Source organism: Danio aesculapii, chromosome 20, assembly GCF_903798145.1.
Source record: "Danio aesculapii chromosome 20, fDanAes4.1, whole genome shotgun sequence".
NCBI lineage: Eukaryota > Metazoa > Chordata > Actinopteri > Cypriniformes > Danionidae > Danio > Danio aesculapii.
In genome coordinates this window covers 1945083-1962997 of record NC_079454.1, presented here as the reverse complement: position 1 = coordinate 1962997, position 17915 = coordinate 1945083, and the positions used below count along the sequence as shown (strand labels likewise).

The 17915-nt window shown below is 39.6% G+C and overlaps 1 protein-coding gene across 1 annotated transcript; it reads right to left on the bottom strand.

Annotated features, from left to right (window-relative positions):
• Window positions 1–754: 754 nt before the first annotated feature.
• akirin2 (akirin 2) lies at window positions 755–12975 on the bottom strand. Its single transcript, XM_056481337.1, has 5 exons — window positions 12480–12975; window positions 9064–9201; window positions 7157–7306; window positions 3770–3841; window positions 755–1427 (listed from the first exon to the last, which is right to left on the bottom strand). Exons 1-5 carry the CDS (start codon window positions 12655–12657, stop codon window positions 1417–1419), a joined length of 549 nt encoding a protein of 182 aa, XP_056337312.1. The 5' UTR covers window positions 12658–12975; the 3' UTR covers window positions 755–1416.
• Between the last annotated feature and the right edge of the window lie 4940 nt (window positions 12976–17915).

Here is a 17915-nt window from a genome sequence, read left to right as displayed (position 1 = left end):
ATACAAGGCAGGATGGATCCATGCTTTCATGTTGTCGATGGCAAATTCTGAGCCGAGCATCTGAATGTGTCAGCAGAAATGGAGACTCCTCAGACCAGGCAACGTTTCTCCAATCTTCTATTGTCCAGTTTTGGTGAGCCTGTGTGAATTGTAGCCTCAGTTTCCTGTTCTTAGCTGACAGGAGCGGCACCCGGTGTGGTCTTCTGCTGCTGTAGCCCATCCGCCTCAAGGTTGGACGTGTTGTGTGTTCAGAGATGCTCTTCTGCAGACCTCGGTTGTAACGAGTGCTTATTTAAGTTACTGTTGCCTTTCTATCACCTGGAACCAGTCTGGCCATTCTCCTCTGAGCTCTGGCATCAACAAGGCATTTGCGCCCACAGAACTGCCGCTCACTGGATATTTCCTCTTTGTCGGACCATTCTCTGTAAACCCTAGAGATGGTTGTGCGTGAAAATCCCAGTAGAGCAGCAGTTTCTGAAATACTCAGACCAGCCCATCTGGCACCAACAACCATGCCACGTTCAAAGTCACTTAAATCCCCTTTCTTCTCCATTCTGATGCTCGCTTTGAACTGCAGCAGATCGTCTTGACCATGTCTACATGCACTGACCTGCTGCCACGTGATTGGCTCATTATAAATTTGCATTAACGAGCAGTTAGACTGGTGTACCTAATAAAGTATAAGTTCATGATTTAGTCTGATGTAACATTAACCCAAGCATGTAAATGTAGTAAAGCAGACCAGATGTAAAACCGCAGTTATGTAAACATTTTATTAGTATACTTTTCCCAAACATAAAGTCATTTAAACTACAGGTACAGTAAAACCATAATGCAGAGGAAATGGGCCAAAACAAAAACAAAAAGAAATTAAAAACCAAAATAAATACAAAGCATGAAAACAGACTGGAATCAAAATAAATGCTGTATTTGATTTGTACATGAAAACAAAACTCCAGATGAAAGCCAGGATGTATTTACACAAAGCTATGAACAGCAGTCTCCGAGACACACTTTCCCAAAGTTTATCATTTCACACAGGCTCACATTTATCATGGCAATCAACATCATTCGCAGTGAATAAAAGGCAATTTACAAAAAAAAACAAACAGACGAGGATGAAATGACAGGTGAGTGTATAAAAGGCATCGTCAAAGCCTAATAAATATCCAGGGTTCGGTGGGAGACACACAAGAGCCACTGATTGGAGGAGGAGTTGCGGAGGTCCATATATGGGCGTAGTTGACGACGGCAGGAAGCACTGAGCTGCTGCTGCAGAGAGAGAGAGAGACAGAAGCCTGACACACACTCTGTGCCCAGCGGAAAGATGCGATTGGCACTGCTGAAACACCCAGCCGGACCCGTTCACAGAGTGGCAGATCCACCACAACAGGAGACACCCCTGCCAGCGGGCCCTCAGGACACATCTGTGGGACAAGCAGCAACAGTTAAAGGTCCGGTCAAGTGCTTTGAAATGTGCCTTTTTATTCGAAGTCTGATGTCATTTCAACTGAAACATGGAGGGCAGGGCATATGTTAGCTCCTCTCCTTTAAAAACAACAGCCAATAGCGGTCAGCATTTCTTACAGTTCGTCCAGTGAGTGAATTCAAGCGCATCAAACAATCAGCCAATGAAATGAAGGGGCGGGGCATGTTAGATACTAGAGAGTATTTGATTGGTCAGAAATTGAGATGAGGAACTTTATTTTAATTTTATGGGACCTCTAAGGCCCTGGTATACTTCAAACTAACTTGTCTTTATTGATGTTCGGCTGAGGGCGAAATGAATTTTGAAAAGGTTAAAAGACGATATAGTGTATTTTAAACACCCTCGCCTGCAGTGGGTTGGGTTGTAAATGGGTCAAGCCACTTGAGTATTTTGCTAAACACATGGAAATACATAGATTAGAGATAAAAAATAAATAAAAATCATATATATATATATATATATATATATATATATATGACAATTCTTAACAAGGTGGATTGTCTTTTGCGTCAAAACCAGCTAAATCCACTAGTACTTTTATTGCAAAAACCTCTAAATCCACCTATTGCTACTAGACAGTGTAAGTAGCTAAAAAAAAAATCACTAAAGATGCCATTAGAAATTTTTACCAAAAATAAAACACCTAAAATAAAAAATAAAAAAACATAAATCTGTCAAGAAAGTAGCGGTTCATTCTGCTGTGGTAACTCCTGATAAACCAGGGACTGAGCAGAAGGAAAATGAATGAAATCTGTCAAGTAAGTGCATTAATCAATAACATTAAACCTGACAGTAATTAAATATTAATCTGTTGTCATTTCTGATATTTGGGATTTAGATTTAATGGAGGTCGAGCAATGTAAACTAAGCTTGGTAGATTGAAATAATGTAGTGTAAAACATTGTGAAACATCAATATCTGTGCATTGTCCATTAATATATAAAGCTTATCAGGCATATAGGTATTATGAAGTAGTATAAATAAAGTTTTATACTTATATATATATATCACACACACTGGGCAAAAAGAGGATGTCTCTCAGACAATTGTAGAAGCTGTCATTCGTTCATCCTCACTATACTCAAGGTCTATTTTTCATCTCGTTTATCCTCATAGCATCCATGTGGGATAAAAGGCGGCATCTTAACTCTGCCTTTCGTGAAACGCAGTTGCCGTTTAATAAATAGTAAATCAAACTCAAAGTAGCGTCACTGCGCAAACAAACGTTATAAATGCATGTAACACTTCCGACTGCACACTGTTTTCTTTTTCTTATAATGCACAGAGTTTTGAGGTAAGGCACGTTTTCATTTGCCATTCACTGACAGGCTCATGCAGTTCATCAAACTCCCTCTTTTAAAAGCTAAATCGCAAGCGGAATAAAACAGTCTCCCCACAAAAGCCGGCGTATCAGCGTGCCGTAACATTGAAATCATATGATTCGATTTGCGTCTTCTGATTGGTTCTCGGGATATAGAGGCTTTTCCTGTCAAAGGCATGTGTCGTTTAGCAGCTTTTGCCAATAAACTTATTTCTGAATGGGATGACGCTGGGATTTTGATGATCTGAAGCAAAAACATTTGTTGAACATACTCTGTGACTAAAGCATTTACTCAATGTCATTCTTCGTAGAGTCAAAATGTACATGCAACAGCTTTAACATGCTAGTCAGACAATGAAAGGTACACGTTCGGACATGTTTGTGTAATTCTATTTATTAAACGTGTTGAATAATTCCCAATCCATTAAATATAGATGTCATGTTTAGGTGTTCATGAATAGACATGGGACGATAACTGGTTTCTAGATTTACCTCAGTATAGAAAATTCAAGATTATTCGTTCCTACGGTGTATATACGTTTTGTATAACAGTATCTTCATCAGAAAAGGAACCTCTATATCAAAAGCTACTAGCCCAAAATATTACAAATGTTTCTTAAAATCTAATATATTGTGTTCAAGGGGGAAAAAGTTTGTGTTTTTTACCCAGACATTCAAAAAGAGCATAATTTGGAGCAATAATCGCAATACCCTGATCCTGTGAAACCATGATATTTTTATTGTTTATCATACCGTCAGACTCTTGTACTGGCCCATGCCTAGTCATGATCTAAAATAATAAAAAAATAAACTTTCAAAATGGAGTGGACGGGGCAGTTTTTGGCTTAAGTAGATCCCTAGATTACAGACCACAAAGGCACAACGACACACACACTCACTCATGCACGCACACATGCACACACTCCCACACAGAAGCATAAAGAGCGCAGCACACTTACAGCTGGCCGGCTGCTCCCCGAACCGCCTCATCAGCTGGTCATGGGTGAACTTCACAAACGCATCGTACTGTTCTGGAGACACAAGAGCAAACAGAGTAGATGAATATTAAAGAGCCTTTATTATGGGTTTTTGACAATGACCTTCCATGAAGTGTGTAACACAGCTATAAGTGAATGAAAGCCTCCAGCTGAGGTTTAAATCTGAAAGCACACCGTGTTTAAAACTATTGATTCTTTAACGAAATATTCGACTCAAGAGTCAAATAAATGATTTGCCCCACGTTCAAATCTTTTGCCTGTTCGTATAGACAATTGATATGAGCCAAATATGAAGTGCCGGATACAGTAAGATGTGAATGTGCCCATTCCTCTCAAACAATAGCAGAGCGCAGGAGATTATGGGAATGATCATGACGTGAAGATTACGATCACTGTGTCGCGGCTGTGGGGAATACAGGGTTAAAGTTAATTTTCACAACACCACAGTATAGCCAACGATGTGATGTGTTTGTTCCTGTCTTTTTTCTGAAGATTGATACAATAACCTACACTGCAACACGGGATTCGCCGGCCATTTGCAATTAAAGAAATAAGCTGCAGAGACTATTAATGTACGGGACTTTGTCAGTAACTGTTACACAGTTTGTTCGGACCAGTTTCTCCTTCCTCCAGATCCTGTAAGTGTTTCTCCATCCTACACAAGCTGTAAGTGTGATTAAAAGTGTTTTCTTTAGTTTGCAAAACATGTATTTAACATTGTAACCTGAAATCAGCTTGTGATCACTTATCGATTACAGATCAAGGTTATTATAGTTAACGAAAATAAACGAAAACTAAAATGGAAAATAATTGTCGTTAACTGAAATAAAATAAAAACGAGAGTTTTTCAAAAAACTAGAACTGAAACTGTATTGTGTACATATAAAATTTACTGAAACTGACTAAAATTATAGCTAAAAACTCCTTCGTTTTCGTATTTGTAAATGTATTTAATAGATAATCTTACTGTAATCCTTTTAGAAGTAAATCTATTTACTCTGCGCTGCAGGTGTTTGACCCGTACGGCACCTCAGAGTCTGTAATCCTGCTGCCATCGAGCCGCTTCTCCTCCAGTCAGTCCTCGCTGTTGCTCCCACAACAAAAACAACGAGTGGACATGACAGCAGCACGGTGACAGCATTACAGGCAATTAAAACTATTACTTTAACTCATTTGTGCCCAATAATGGGTTTTAGTTCTGTATCACGAACGAATCTTAACCGGATCATCTAAGTGAACCAGTTAAACAAGTTCACCAAAATGAACTGAATCATTTGAAATGATTCGCGTCTCCAGTAAGCACTTATCCACAAACTACTTACTTTTTAACAAGCCTAATACCCGCTTTAACTCTAAATCATCCAATATATACTCTTATTCAGTTATTAGAACAGTGACGTTACACTAAGATCAAATTTGAGAAGCGGTTAACCGATAATACTGCGCATGCGTGATTCAGTGAACCGAGCACAAACAGTACATGATAGCCTGCTGTGAATGAACAAATCTAGAATAACAGCACCGCGGGTAAACCGAGGGCTTAAATGAGAGGATCTGGTGAAACGTACGTTTATTTCATAGGTGAATCATGCTTCAGTTGGGTTGCAAAACTTTACTGTAAGACATTTTTCAGATCATGGTGATGTTTTAACTGACTGAAATTACTATTGCTGACTACATAATGTTGAGTCCTAACATCCGCGATAAATATCTGAACTTCCCATCACTACTGTGTATCTAATCTCAGAGGCAGCCTTAACACATATTGTACTTAAGGCTGCTGTCTTGTGGGCTGTTGTACTTGAATTTGAGGATGGGTAGATGGTAGTGGTAGATGATAGTGTTAGTGTGTCCTCTAAATACAGGTTTCAAGAAATGTATGGCTGAGTTTTTATTATACAATATTTATTCTGTTGATTTTGAGTCTTGCACCTAACAAATATCCTCATTTAGAAAAAAAAACTAATACTGAAACTAATAAAAGCTAAACTAAAACTAAGTCATTTCAAAATGTAGAAACTAATAAAAACTAGTAAATCTTCCTCTAAAACTAATTAAAACTAACTAAATTTGAAAACATAAAAGTCAAAACGCAATAGAAACTAAAACTGATGAAAAATCAAACACTATTATAGCCTTGTTACAGATCAGTGCTTGTACTGTATATATCAGGTTAAATCTGTATGGGGCTGTTCACATATAACGTCCAAAACTATGTTGAAAACACGATGTGTGCTTCTTCATTTACCGATTTAAATGTATTTTGGGCTCGCAAACTCCTGCATTTGTCTTTGCTATGGCCACCGTCAACTGTTCCTCACACGTGGTGCGGTCAATTTTCGAAATAATTCAGCTTTTGCCACTGTGTGGACTAATACTGAATGTGCGTCGTTGTTATTATTTGGGGTTATGGTTAAGAGTAGAGTGAATGCTGGTGTTTAACTGCACTGGCCTCACACATATAATCTGTGCTCCGACTACTTCATAACTATGGTGGGCATTTCTCTCCGTCTCACACTGAGCCCATTCGACCAATCACAACAGACTGGGATATTGGACCAATCAGCGCAGGTTAGCATATCGCAAAGGTGGTGTTTGGGAACAAATGAATCGCTGAAAAATCATATTGGAATCGTTGGGATAGTCAGGTACAAATAAACGCAAATTTTAAGACAATGAAATTGTTTTTTGACCTCTGTTCCTAAGACTTATTTCAGTATCACACCCTGGTAATTAAAAGAAACTATGTTAGCCAGAATTTCTGTAGTCCAAAAACTGCCAAGGTAAGAGTCTTTGCTTCTGCTGTAAAACGTTTTACTGAATTTGGGAATTAATATTCAATTAAAGTTCCTCTTTTTTTGGTGGTTCCAGTAAAATCTTATTAAAGTCTGCATGAATCGGAAGCTGGGAACACTTTCATGTTCATATTGTGACGTAGTTCCTAGAGAAACAGATTAAATGAGAAAGCAGTGGGTGTGGCTTGTTTTTTCTACTGCGAGCTGATTGGATGTAGTAAAGTAGGCGTTTCATTCAGAAAGATGGGGAAAAGGGTTTGGGGAAAGTTATAACAACCTAACAGACTCCTCCTGCTCACCAACTAAACTGACAGCGGGAGGGGCGTGGTTAAGTATGTTAGTCCCACCCATTACCTCAGACAGACCTGAATTGAACTGAAGACAAACAGGAAGTGCAATTTCAGATTTCAATCAAAGATTAGAAGGGCAAACTATTGTTTTCTTTCTTAATGACATAAATAAATTGTTCACCACAAAACTAGCAATGTGAGCTAACAACATCAACATGGTTAAATTAGATTTGATGTGCACTTTATTGTGACTCTTTCAGTACCTGCGAGTTTGGTGGTGAGGATCTCGTCGTACTCCTCGCGCACCTTCTCCTCGCGCTCCTTCAGCAGCCGCTCGCAGATCATGCCCACCTGCCGCAGCGTGAAAAGCGGCTGCTCTCGTCTGGAGGGAGAGGCGGATCCAGAGGACGAGCCTGGACACCATGAAGATACACACACACACACTTCGTCAGCACAGTAAACACTCCCTTTTTAGCTTTAAGCTTAATCATTATACAGAACAGAAACACATAATATAGCAGCAAATAAGCTGAATAATCAAAATAATTACTGAAAAATATCAAATATAGAGAGGAGTACCACTAAATCACGACAAAGTGTATTCAGTACTCACTAGCGTCCCTCATAGTAAACCCTCTCAATCCAAAATCTCACTGATAAGTGTGTGAAGTACTGCTAGTTGATTGGCATGGTAAAAATGTGCTAAATAAGTGCTGTTTAATATCACTGTTTTTAATAATATGGTTTAATTACCACCTCTATAATAACGTAATTTTAAATAGAGCCTATTTTGCAAGAATCACTTTCATAAAGGGTTTAAAACAGTTGTGTGGCAGCGGTGTGTCAATATAATCAGCTTATAATGGCAAAAATTAATTCCTTTTTCTGTTTTTTACAATCAGACTTGATCAAAACAGTCTGCAGAAACACTTTGACATTCTCCCTTTGTACGTGTCATCAGAGGCTGAAAACCCCGCCCACTAGTGACCATCTCTCCCTCATTAGCATAGAAGGTTAGTCTTGTTTTTGAATCTGCCACTATGCTGACACAGGCATTTGTTGCTCCTCCCTCTTCTGAAAAAGAGCTCAATCGCATTTGAATTTAAAGTGACAGTAACCAAAACACCACAATTAAAATCAAAGCCTAAAAGGGTCAGTTTCAGAGAGATAGAAAACATTATTTTTGTGGTGTTTTGAGCTGAAATCTCCTACATACTCACCAGAGACTTATTTTACAGCTTGTAAAATGGAACAGAATAGGTCCCTTTAATTAGTATGACTCTCGATTTACGTATAGTTAACTGATGATCAGTAAGGTGGGCCAGAAAGCTCAATGACACATTTACATTTTGATCTGAACACCGATCTGAGTGATTTTGCCACTGACAGTGTGTACAAGTTATTTCACCCTCTGGACTTGCTGTAGGACAGCATGTTTAAAATCAAAATAAGGAGTTCAGCTCAACAAGTGTTTAGTCCAGGGGTGTCCAAACTAAGTCCTTTAGGGCCAGTGTCCTGCATAACTTAAGTTCTAACCCCAATCAGACACACCTGGGCTTGATAATCAAGCTTTTACCAGGCTTTCTAGAAACATCCGTGCAGGTGTGTTGAGGCAAGTTGGAGCTAAAATCTGCAGGACACCGGCCCTCCAGGACTGAGTTTGGACACCCCTGGTTTAGGCAAAACCTTGGTTTGAACGCACATCGACGTGAATAAATGACTGATTTCAGCATTCAGCAATTATGTGTTGAAGGGGGCGGTGCATGTCAAGATAATTGAGAGCATTTGATTGGTCAGAAGATTTGATGAGAAACTTAAGTATGAGGTGATGTTAAAAAAATCCTTGATTTTGCAGGAAGTAACAAACAAAGATGTGAATGTTTATATCTTCAAAATGAGAACTGTCTCTGTTTTGAAGCACACTAGATTACAGATTACCTGAACACTAACATATTGACACTAACAGCTAACTGACTTATTTTTAACACGTTTTACACAACCCGTAAAGTGTAATAATCTCATTTTGTTGAACACTTGTGGGATGCGTGTCGTTTCACACCCATAGTGCATGGCGACGCTCATTCACTGAAGCTCAGCAGAGACTCCTGATAGTGAAACAGCATTATTTTCATAACTCTCTACACTGTAAGGAGAGCAGTGTGGTGTGTACCAGCGCTGCTGCTGCTGCTGCTGGCGTGAGGCTGCGAGTCGAGCGGGCAGCACGAGTCCGTCTGCTGGAAGCTGCTCTCCAAGTGTCTCCTCTTCTGCATGCGCTTGTACTCCTGCTTGATGTTGCTCAGGATTTGCTCTGGAAGACGAAACAAACCTTTATTAGACTAGCCAGAAAATCTTCAGCAACTGCAAAACACAAAACTAAATGATGGGGAGTTCACCAAAAAAACAACACTTTTGTTTCTCTGTACTATTCATACTGTTTAATTTTCTACACTGCAGGACATGCTTGATTTAAAGGACATTCAGGGAGTTTCTGAAAGAATAAAACCTGACAGGTATATCGGCAGCCCAACGCGAAGCAAAGTACTGAAGGGTTTTATTCTGCGAAACGCAACTGTCCCGTGTGTATTTCATCCTGCTTATTATGATCATGGATACTTTCCACAAAACATTGTTCTGAGCCATAGACATCTGATTCTGTTGGCCTGCTCGGTATGAGAGTGTAGGGGTGGGACAACCCCATATCTGATGATGATTGGCTAACTCAAGTGACACTTTTAAAGAGATAGACAGAGTCACAGCATTAAAGCAACTGAAGCTAGGGGAGAGAGCGGTGCAAAGAAACGCTTTCAGGTTTCCAGCAAACAATAAACAAAGTAATGGGGTTTATGGCTGCAACAAGCAATCGATTAAAAATTGACTACTAAAAGCGCTGGCAATGATTTTCATAATCGATTCGTCGTGTTGCGCGATGTAGAGACGTTTGATTATTAAAAAACTTTAGTTGAGCGAGGAACAGAGTGAACGCACTCTGCCTCTGTCGTGCACTGATGCCAGCAGAATTCGGCACCTCAGACAGGACGGAGCGAAAAAACGAGTGGAGGTAACATTAGAGGAAATACACATGGTGAAGGCAGAGAAATCTGTGGGACTCAAGGTGTGGGAGCATTTCACACTAAATAAACAAAAGCAACATGATGTGACAAGACTGAGCCAGAGACAGACGTTTCATATTATCAGAATTATGCAGTGTTTTAAACATCCCAATGCTTATTTTATGAATTAGACATGTAAATACACACAAGTACTATTTTATAATTATTATTATACCAGCTCAGGGATGTTTTAGGACAACATGTGTGTGCACTTTAGGCATCTGCCGGTATCACATTTTCATGCTGCGATTAATTGATTGAGGTTTTATCACGGTATACGGTATTATCACGATATTGTAATTTTACTAGAGAAACAGGTAAAAAAAAAACACAAAAAAACTTCAGTTTCGTCAACTTAGTAACTTTAATAACTTTTTAATTAACTAAAAGTACTTCAAACATTTAAATACAAATAAATATAAATAAAACAATACACAATATAAAAGTAAACTTGAGCAATTATATCAAAGTGAATGTGCAAAGGGAAACCGTCTTCGATCAGCAATCCCTCTGCATTTTTTTGGAACCCAAAATATTTCCAAACCTCTGACTTTTTTTTTGAAGGGGGATAAATTGTCGGCAGCGTTCCTCCTTCCGCCATGCTTCTTCTTCGTGTGAGGATTATAGTGCGGTGGCAGCGGCGGCGCGCACACAGTGCTTCTACATGCGGGGATTGTTTACATCAGAGTGCGCATCAGTTCTGCGCAGCATATACGCAGTGTTTCTTCAAGCGGTTGATGGAAAATAAGCTAAGGCGCGTTCTAAGAATATAAATTCGGATCTATTATTTTTCACGGTATTTTGAAGTGCCCGCGATAACAATATCGTGCATATTCATTACTGTGATTTATCGCATTCCCGAATACCGGCACAAGCCTAGTGCACTTTCTAAAAATTTTAGTTTTGTTTTTGAATAAAGGGTTGGAAAGGAATTCTTCTTTGTTTTTTTTATCTGATTCATCGATTAATTGGGAAAAAAATAAAATAAATAAATTAAAAAATATTTATGGAATTAAAAAAAATAAATAAATAAAAATAAAAAAATTGACAGATTAACCGATTCTTAAAATAATCATTAGTTGCAGCCCTAACAGGCTTAAATAAATCATTTTATTACAAACACCACACTAGCCTCTCCTACAAGTGAACACATTGTGTGATTGCTCCTGTGCTGTATCACCAAAGGTGCTAAGAGTAAAAATATTACTATTCAACTCATCTCCTGGGCTAGTTGAAACACTTGCTGGAGAAGTCAGATTTTACACAGTCAATTTAAATTCAGTTTAGTTTATATAGTACATTACCACTGAACTTAACTCATCCGGGGTAATGTTTTAATGCAAATCTGTTAAAGAGACAAATCTGTTAAAGAGACCTAAAAATGAAAAACCGGTCATCAATTTCTCATCATTCACTTTTTCCAGACCAGGTTGTGTCTTTCATCTGTTGAACACAAAGGAGAAATTCTGAAGGATTCTGGAAAACAGCCATTGACCCCCTATAGTATTGTTTGTTTCTACTATGAATGTCAATGGTTGTTGTTTTCCAACGTTCATAAGAAATGTTATTCTTACTTTGTGTTCAACAGAAGAGAATCAATTGAGAAGCACTCGAGCGTGAGTAAATAAGGCAGTGTTTCCCAACCCTGTTCCTGGTGGCACACCAACAGTACATATTTTGGATGTCTCCATTATCTGACCCATTAACTTCAGTCTCTTCTAGTCTTCTGATGAGTTGATTCAGCTGTGTTTGATTAGGGAGAGGTTGAAAATGTGGACTGTTGGTGTGCCTTCAGGAACAGGGTTGGGAAATACTGAAATAAGGAAATGTTCATGTTTGAGTGAACTGTCCCTTTAAATTCTGTGCAGATCATTTTTTACCAGACAAAATCTCTTAGTCAACACGAGTATATGATGATATTAAGAATCTTGAGCTCATGGCAGGACTTTCTCAAGTGATTTATGAGTTATATAGATAACAATCAGCTTCCCCAAAGAGGAAATGAACGGAGCTTACCTCCGGAAGCGACTGCTGTGGTCGTCATCGACTGTCAGACTAATGTGCTTCACAAAACCCCGAACATTCACACTGATAGCCACATACAGATAGAGTAAAAATGCAGGAGGAGCAGCCTTATATCTCATCCACACACACACTCAAGAGTTTATCGATATACTCCACTATCAGCAGTCGAGCCGAAAACACTAGCAAGGACGCGAAGACTACGGAAATGTCCGTTAATAACAGGTTACAAACACATAACAGAATTCCTAAGACAGCCTAATGATCACTTCAGTTTGATTTTGTGTGTGTGTGTGTGTCGACAGAGAAGGAAACTGGCTCCTGTGTTTGGATGTGTAACGTAGCGTTAGCTGCTCTGCTAACAGCGGAAAAAACTACACCTCCGTGCTCGGTTTTCAGTCGGTTTTTTCAGCCTCGTCGTGTCTGTCAGCGGGTGTGTGAGCAGCGGACTGACCTGTGGTGAGTGCTGAAGACACCCTGCCGAAGGGCGAGGGCTCCATGCGCAGGTATTTCTGTGGGGAGGCGCTGGAACTGGATGGCGACATGGGGGCACATCTCCTCCTCTTCGGGGACGCGGGGTTCATCAGCGGATCGAAGTCCATAGTCCTTTTCAGAGTGGCTCCGCAAGCCATTTTACCGAGAGTAGGTGTTTGACACAGCAAATGAAGCGAAGAGAAATATTCCGCCGAGAAGCGAGAGCTCCCGCTAGTCACAGTCCTGCCCCGATCTCAAGGGAGCGCGTCCCGATCTCTGCGTTTTTATTCAAACTCCGCGACGACCTTCAGGCCAAAACCGTGGCTGAGCGAGAATGAACGCGTTTTTGCGGCGAGAGATGCGGATGTGGAGCCGATTCTGCCCGACGAAACCCCGATGATGGCGGATTCAGATCAAGATCGAGACGAGCCCCTCCTGCGAGCGCTAGCCGGCTAACAAATATGGCGTGGAAACAAAACATTTGGCAAAGCCGTTGCTCTGCGCCTGCGCGTAGACTTTTAGGGAAAGTCGGTAGATGTAGTTTATGCGGGATTCTTCCACGTTCACGATTCTGTTAGAAGCGCTATGCTAAAACTACAACCCCCACATTACCTGTTCGCGTTTCTCTCCGTGTGAAGCCGCCTATTGGTGGTTTTGGATTGTTTGTGAATTTGAAAAAAGCCCCTTATATCTCCTCCCATCATCGTCAGCCCTGAATGTTTCCTCAGTCCCCACAACATGCCTTTTATAAACTTTAGTATTTACGAAACCGACAAAATTATAGTTAATTCAAGCCAACCTGTTCGTGTACACACGCTGCGTTACTTTACATCGTATTGTAACTTAGTACATTTCAAAACGGCACAGCTTTCATTTACCACTGTTTGATACGTCTTCATGAACATTTATTTAACATTCATCTTTATGTTAGATCACAGCTTTGACCATGACTATTTGAGTTTTCATCACAGCTTTAAGGAGGCTGCTGAGTTCACTTAGAAATGTCGTGTCTGTGGAATGATAAGGGGTAGTTCACCCAAAAATGAAAAGTTACTCTGTATTTTCACTCTCAAGTGCTTTCAAACCTTTCTGAGCTTCTTTTTTGAACACAATATAAGATATTATGGAGAAAGTTGAAATCCTGTAACATTGCCATCAATAGAAGGAAAATTTAGGCCAGACTCATAATGCATACTTTTTAAAGTACCTGAGTTAATAATGACAGAATGATTGGCTGAACTATCCCTTAAACTATCATAACATAATTTTAACCCTTGTGTGCTGTTGGGGATGTTTTCATCCACTTTGGGGTGATTTTGAGTCTTAATGTGGCCTCAATTGGAGTGCGTGCAACTGGAGTGATTGTTGGTGACAAGTCATATTTTGACACATATTTTGAGCCAATGCTTTGAAATTTTTAGGAAACTGAACGATACACTCTGGGTAAATTGACTACCCTTTCATTATGTTAGGGATAATTATTTAAAAATGCATCAGATAAATATTTGTTTCAATTTTTTTAATCAACCTTAGCCCAAAACTACTAAATTGCTTAGAAAATTACAGGATTTTAACTGTTTAATTGCCAAATTCATAAATCATGTCACTGATTTGGTGAAAATAACTCACAAAAGGAAGTATTTAAAAAAATAAAAAGTAATTGTGGACTGGATTTTATTAGTCTTGGACATGTGAAAGGTTAGTAACAATATTGCATTTGATGCATTGTTAGTTTTTGTGCAGCATTAGGGGCCAATCACACCAAATACGCGTTTCCATTCTAAAAACATGTGGCACACCACACTTCCTTTTTTGTTGACAAGAAAAAAAGAAGCCTGGAGCTCTTTTTATGTCACTAGGTGTAACCCCGCTGGTCCTACACCACCCAACCCAATCGGGATCGAACTGGCGACCTTTCACACGAGAGTCGGTTGCTCTAACAAGGAGGCTAAAGACCTCTAGAGCATCTTTTTGGGTTTAGAGGTTTACCTGCACAGCATTGCACTAGCTGGCCTCTTTTATACCCCTCCCCTAATCCTCACTCCCATCCTGGTCACGGCACCAATGTAATTCTGCCAGTCCTACACCACCCAACCCACTTGGAGCTGGGATTGAACCGGCAACCTCCTGCATGGTAGTCGGTTGCTCTACCAAGGAGTCTAAAGTCTCATAGCGTCTGTCGCATTCATGTGATCCCTCTAAGATTTTCATTTTTTCTCCCTGATTTACTGTTGGTGGCTGTTTTCTGGGGTGGGGGGGGGGGGGGGGGGATGTTTGACTGCAAAGCTTTGGATTTTTTTATTTTATTATCACATTTTTTGATTGCAAAGCCTTACCACCATATAATCATGCATTATTGATTATAGCTGGTTTTCCCGGTTGGGAATAAGTAAACGTAATTTTACTGGTGATCATCAGTTGGCACCATTAACCCTTTAGATAGGCCTGTGCAAAAAATTTTGGGGATTTTATACGGAGTATAACAGCAAATTAAAATGTGTGTCTGTGAGTGTGTGAAAATGACCTTTGCACACTTACCTTGACGTGTCTGAGAAAATCAAAATATGCATCTCAGCTCTTTAGCATGTTTTATTGAATGGCTTTTATGTTTTAGTGTCTCCTACCTCTCACCACTGTGATAGTAACTGTATGTTACAGAATGAGGCAATTCACTGTTTATGAAGAAAACCTCATTGCGCTCCTCAATCAGCCGTTACACCATTGAGTCAAATGCTAATATGTGTCAGTGTAAGGTTTTGTGTCCTCATATGTCGCATTGTAATGCATGAAGTGTCTGATAGTCTGCTAATCATCAGATCATCTAATCTTGAATTACCTCATTTAAATTCGCATGCTGCACACACAATCTACCCCAATCACTAAGTCTACTTTCAATTTAGCGAAGGTCCATTACAATGTCTTAGTTATTGGTATGGAATACATTATTTTGTCTGCATAGTGTTATCATGCCAAATTGCACAAACAGAACAGAAACGTAGACTATGTAATGTGAAACTATGAAATGTAGACTGTATATCAGCCCAGCAAGCACAGGATGTCAATATGACGTCAGATTGACGTTGTACCCCAATGTTGTGGGACGTTGCAATTTGTTTGTAATTGAAAATTGGGTTAATGTCAGAACCCAACGTCAGGCTGACATCAATGTCCAACATCCAATCTAAAATAAACCAAAATATCAATGTCTAATGATGTTGACGTTATGTGGATGTTACTACTATGACGTCTATCAGATGTTGGATTTTGGTTGGCATACCTGACGAATAAATGTCAGTATTTGACGTCAACATGACGTTGGTTTAAGATCTTGGCTTGACATTGGATTTTGGTCACTTTCCAACACAACCTAAAATCAACCAAATATCAATGTCATTTGACAACTTTACTGGACGTCAAAATAACGTTGTCCTTAGAAGCTAGCTAGACATTGATTTTTGGTCACCTGACGTCACGATCTAATCTAACCGAATATTAATGCCTTATGATGTTGTGTGCCTGCTGGGAGGTAGCATGTCATTGATTTTTACCTGGATGTTTTGGAGGAAGAATCGATCCAAGACCAACGACGAGATGATCCCAAGGTTTCCATATCCTGGACCAGGCCGTATCCTGAGCAGCTACTGTGACTGCAGCTCTGCACAAGACGTTTGGCCAGCGGAGAAATTAAAATGATCGTGCCCAACTGAGCCTGGTTTCTCTCAAGGTTTTTTTTCTTCACTTCACCATTTAGTGAAGTTTTTTTCCCTCTCCGCTGTCGCCACTGGCTTGCATGGTTCGGGATCTATAGAGCTGCGCATCGTTGGATTTGCTCTTCAATATTTGGACTCTCAGTAGTGATTATTAATCCACACTGAACTGAGCTCGACTGAACTGAACTTAAACACTACAAACTGAACTACACTGTTCCTATTTACTGTGACCTTTTATGTGAAGCTGCTTTGACACAATCTACATTGTATAAGTGCTATACAAATAAAGGTGAATTGAATTGAATTGAAAAAGTGTTTAACTGATGTTAATACAATTACTCAGACAAAGACATGAACAAATCATGGTTTTGTAGTTTATATAAGTTACATATTTTAAACATGTTATAAGTATTAAAGAACACTTGAAACAGGGGGGTGGAGTTCTGTCTGATTCTTCCAACTGTACTTGATGTGGGTATCACCACTCGGATGTGTCTCCCAGCACCAGACAAAATGTCTATTTGCCAGGTGTCTGTAAGAACTGTGAATGAAATGAAGGTTAGATTAGATATTATTAACAGGTTTGATAAGAAACAAGAGGAACACTCTTCAGTATGGTTCCAGAATTAATTTCCAGAATGAATGAATAAAAGCATTCCCATTAGCTAATAGAAGTTAAATTAGACCATTGTTTCCCAACCCTTTTCCTGGAGGCACACCAACAGTACATGTTTTGGATGTCTCCCTTACCTGACTAATTAACTTTAGGTTTTGGAGTCTCTTCTTATGTTCTAATTAGGTGATTCAGGTGTGTTTGATTAGGGAGACATTGAAAATGTGTACTGTTGATGTGCCTTCAGGAACAGGGTTGGGAAACACTGACTTAGACAACAGAGCACAATAATGAATCTATTTCTCATCTTACTTTTTAAAAATCGACCTGTTGAGAGCTGGGTTTGTCATCTCCCCAAACAACTGTCGATACGTGCCACAAATAGCCTGCAGGACAGATAAGAGCTACAGGCCCAAATCTTGGGTGATCCGTTATGAAGTCACATGCATTGTTCAGGTTTGAGTTCCTCACAGAATTCAACAGAGTGTCAAAATCTTGATAATTCTGTGGGTCTCGTCTATCAAAGTTGAGCTTTGTTTTGTATTTTCTATTGGATTGAAGTCAGGTGATTGGCTGGGCCATTCTACAGCTTAATTTTCTTTCTCTGAAAGCATCTGAGAGTCTCCTTGGCTGTGTTTTGAATCATTGTCTTGATGAAATGTCCACCCTGGGTTCATCTTCATCCTCCTGCTAATGTAGATGTTGGACTGAAGCAGCTGATATTCATTTACACTGAGGAAGGGCAGAGGGTTGCTGAAGAACTACTGAGAGATTTCAGCTGCTGTCTGGGCTTTCACTGCCTACACATACCTTTCTTCATGTGTTCAATACTCTTTCCCTCTGTCATTTGTTTTATTACACATAACTCAATGTGTAAACTAATTAGTTTTGTTTTCTTTGCATATTTCTTTGGTTGTTCCAAACATCAGGGGAAAATTCAAGCCAACAGCACCAGCAACAGAAAGACGTGATATCATCAATATTTATTTCCCTTGCTGTATGTCTTTACATATTCCTCTGGACGGTGTCTGGAGCCGTTACCACAAGAACACTTGTTTTAAGATCACAACAATCCACTTTTTAAGTGCAGTGT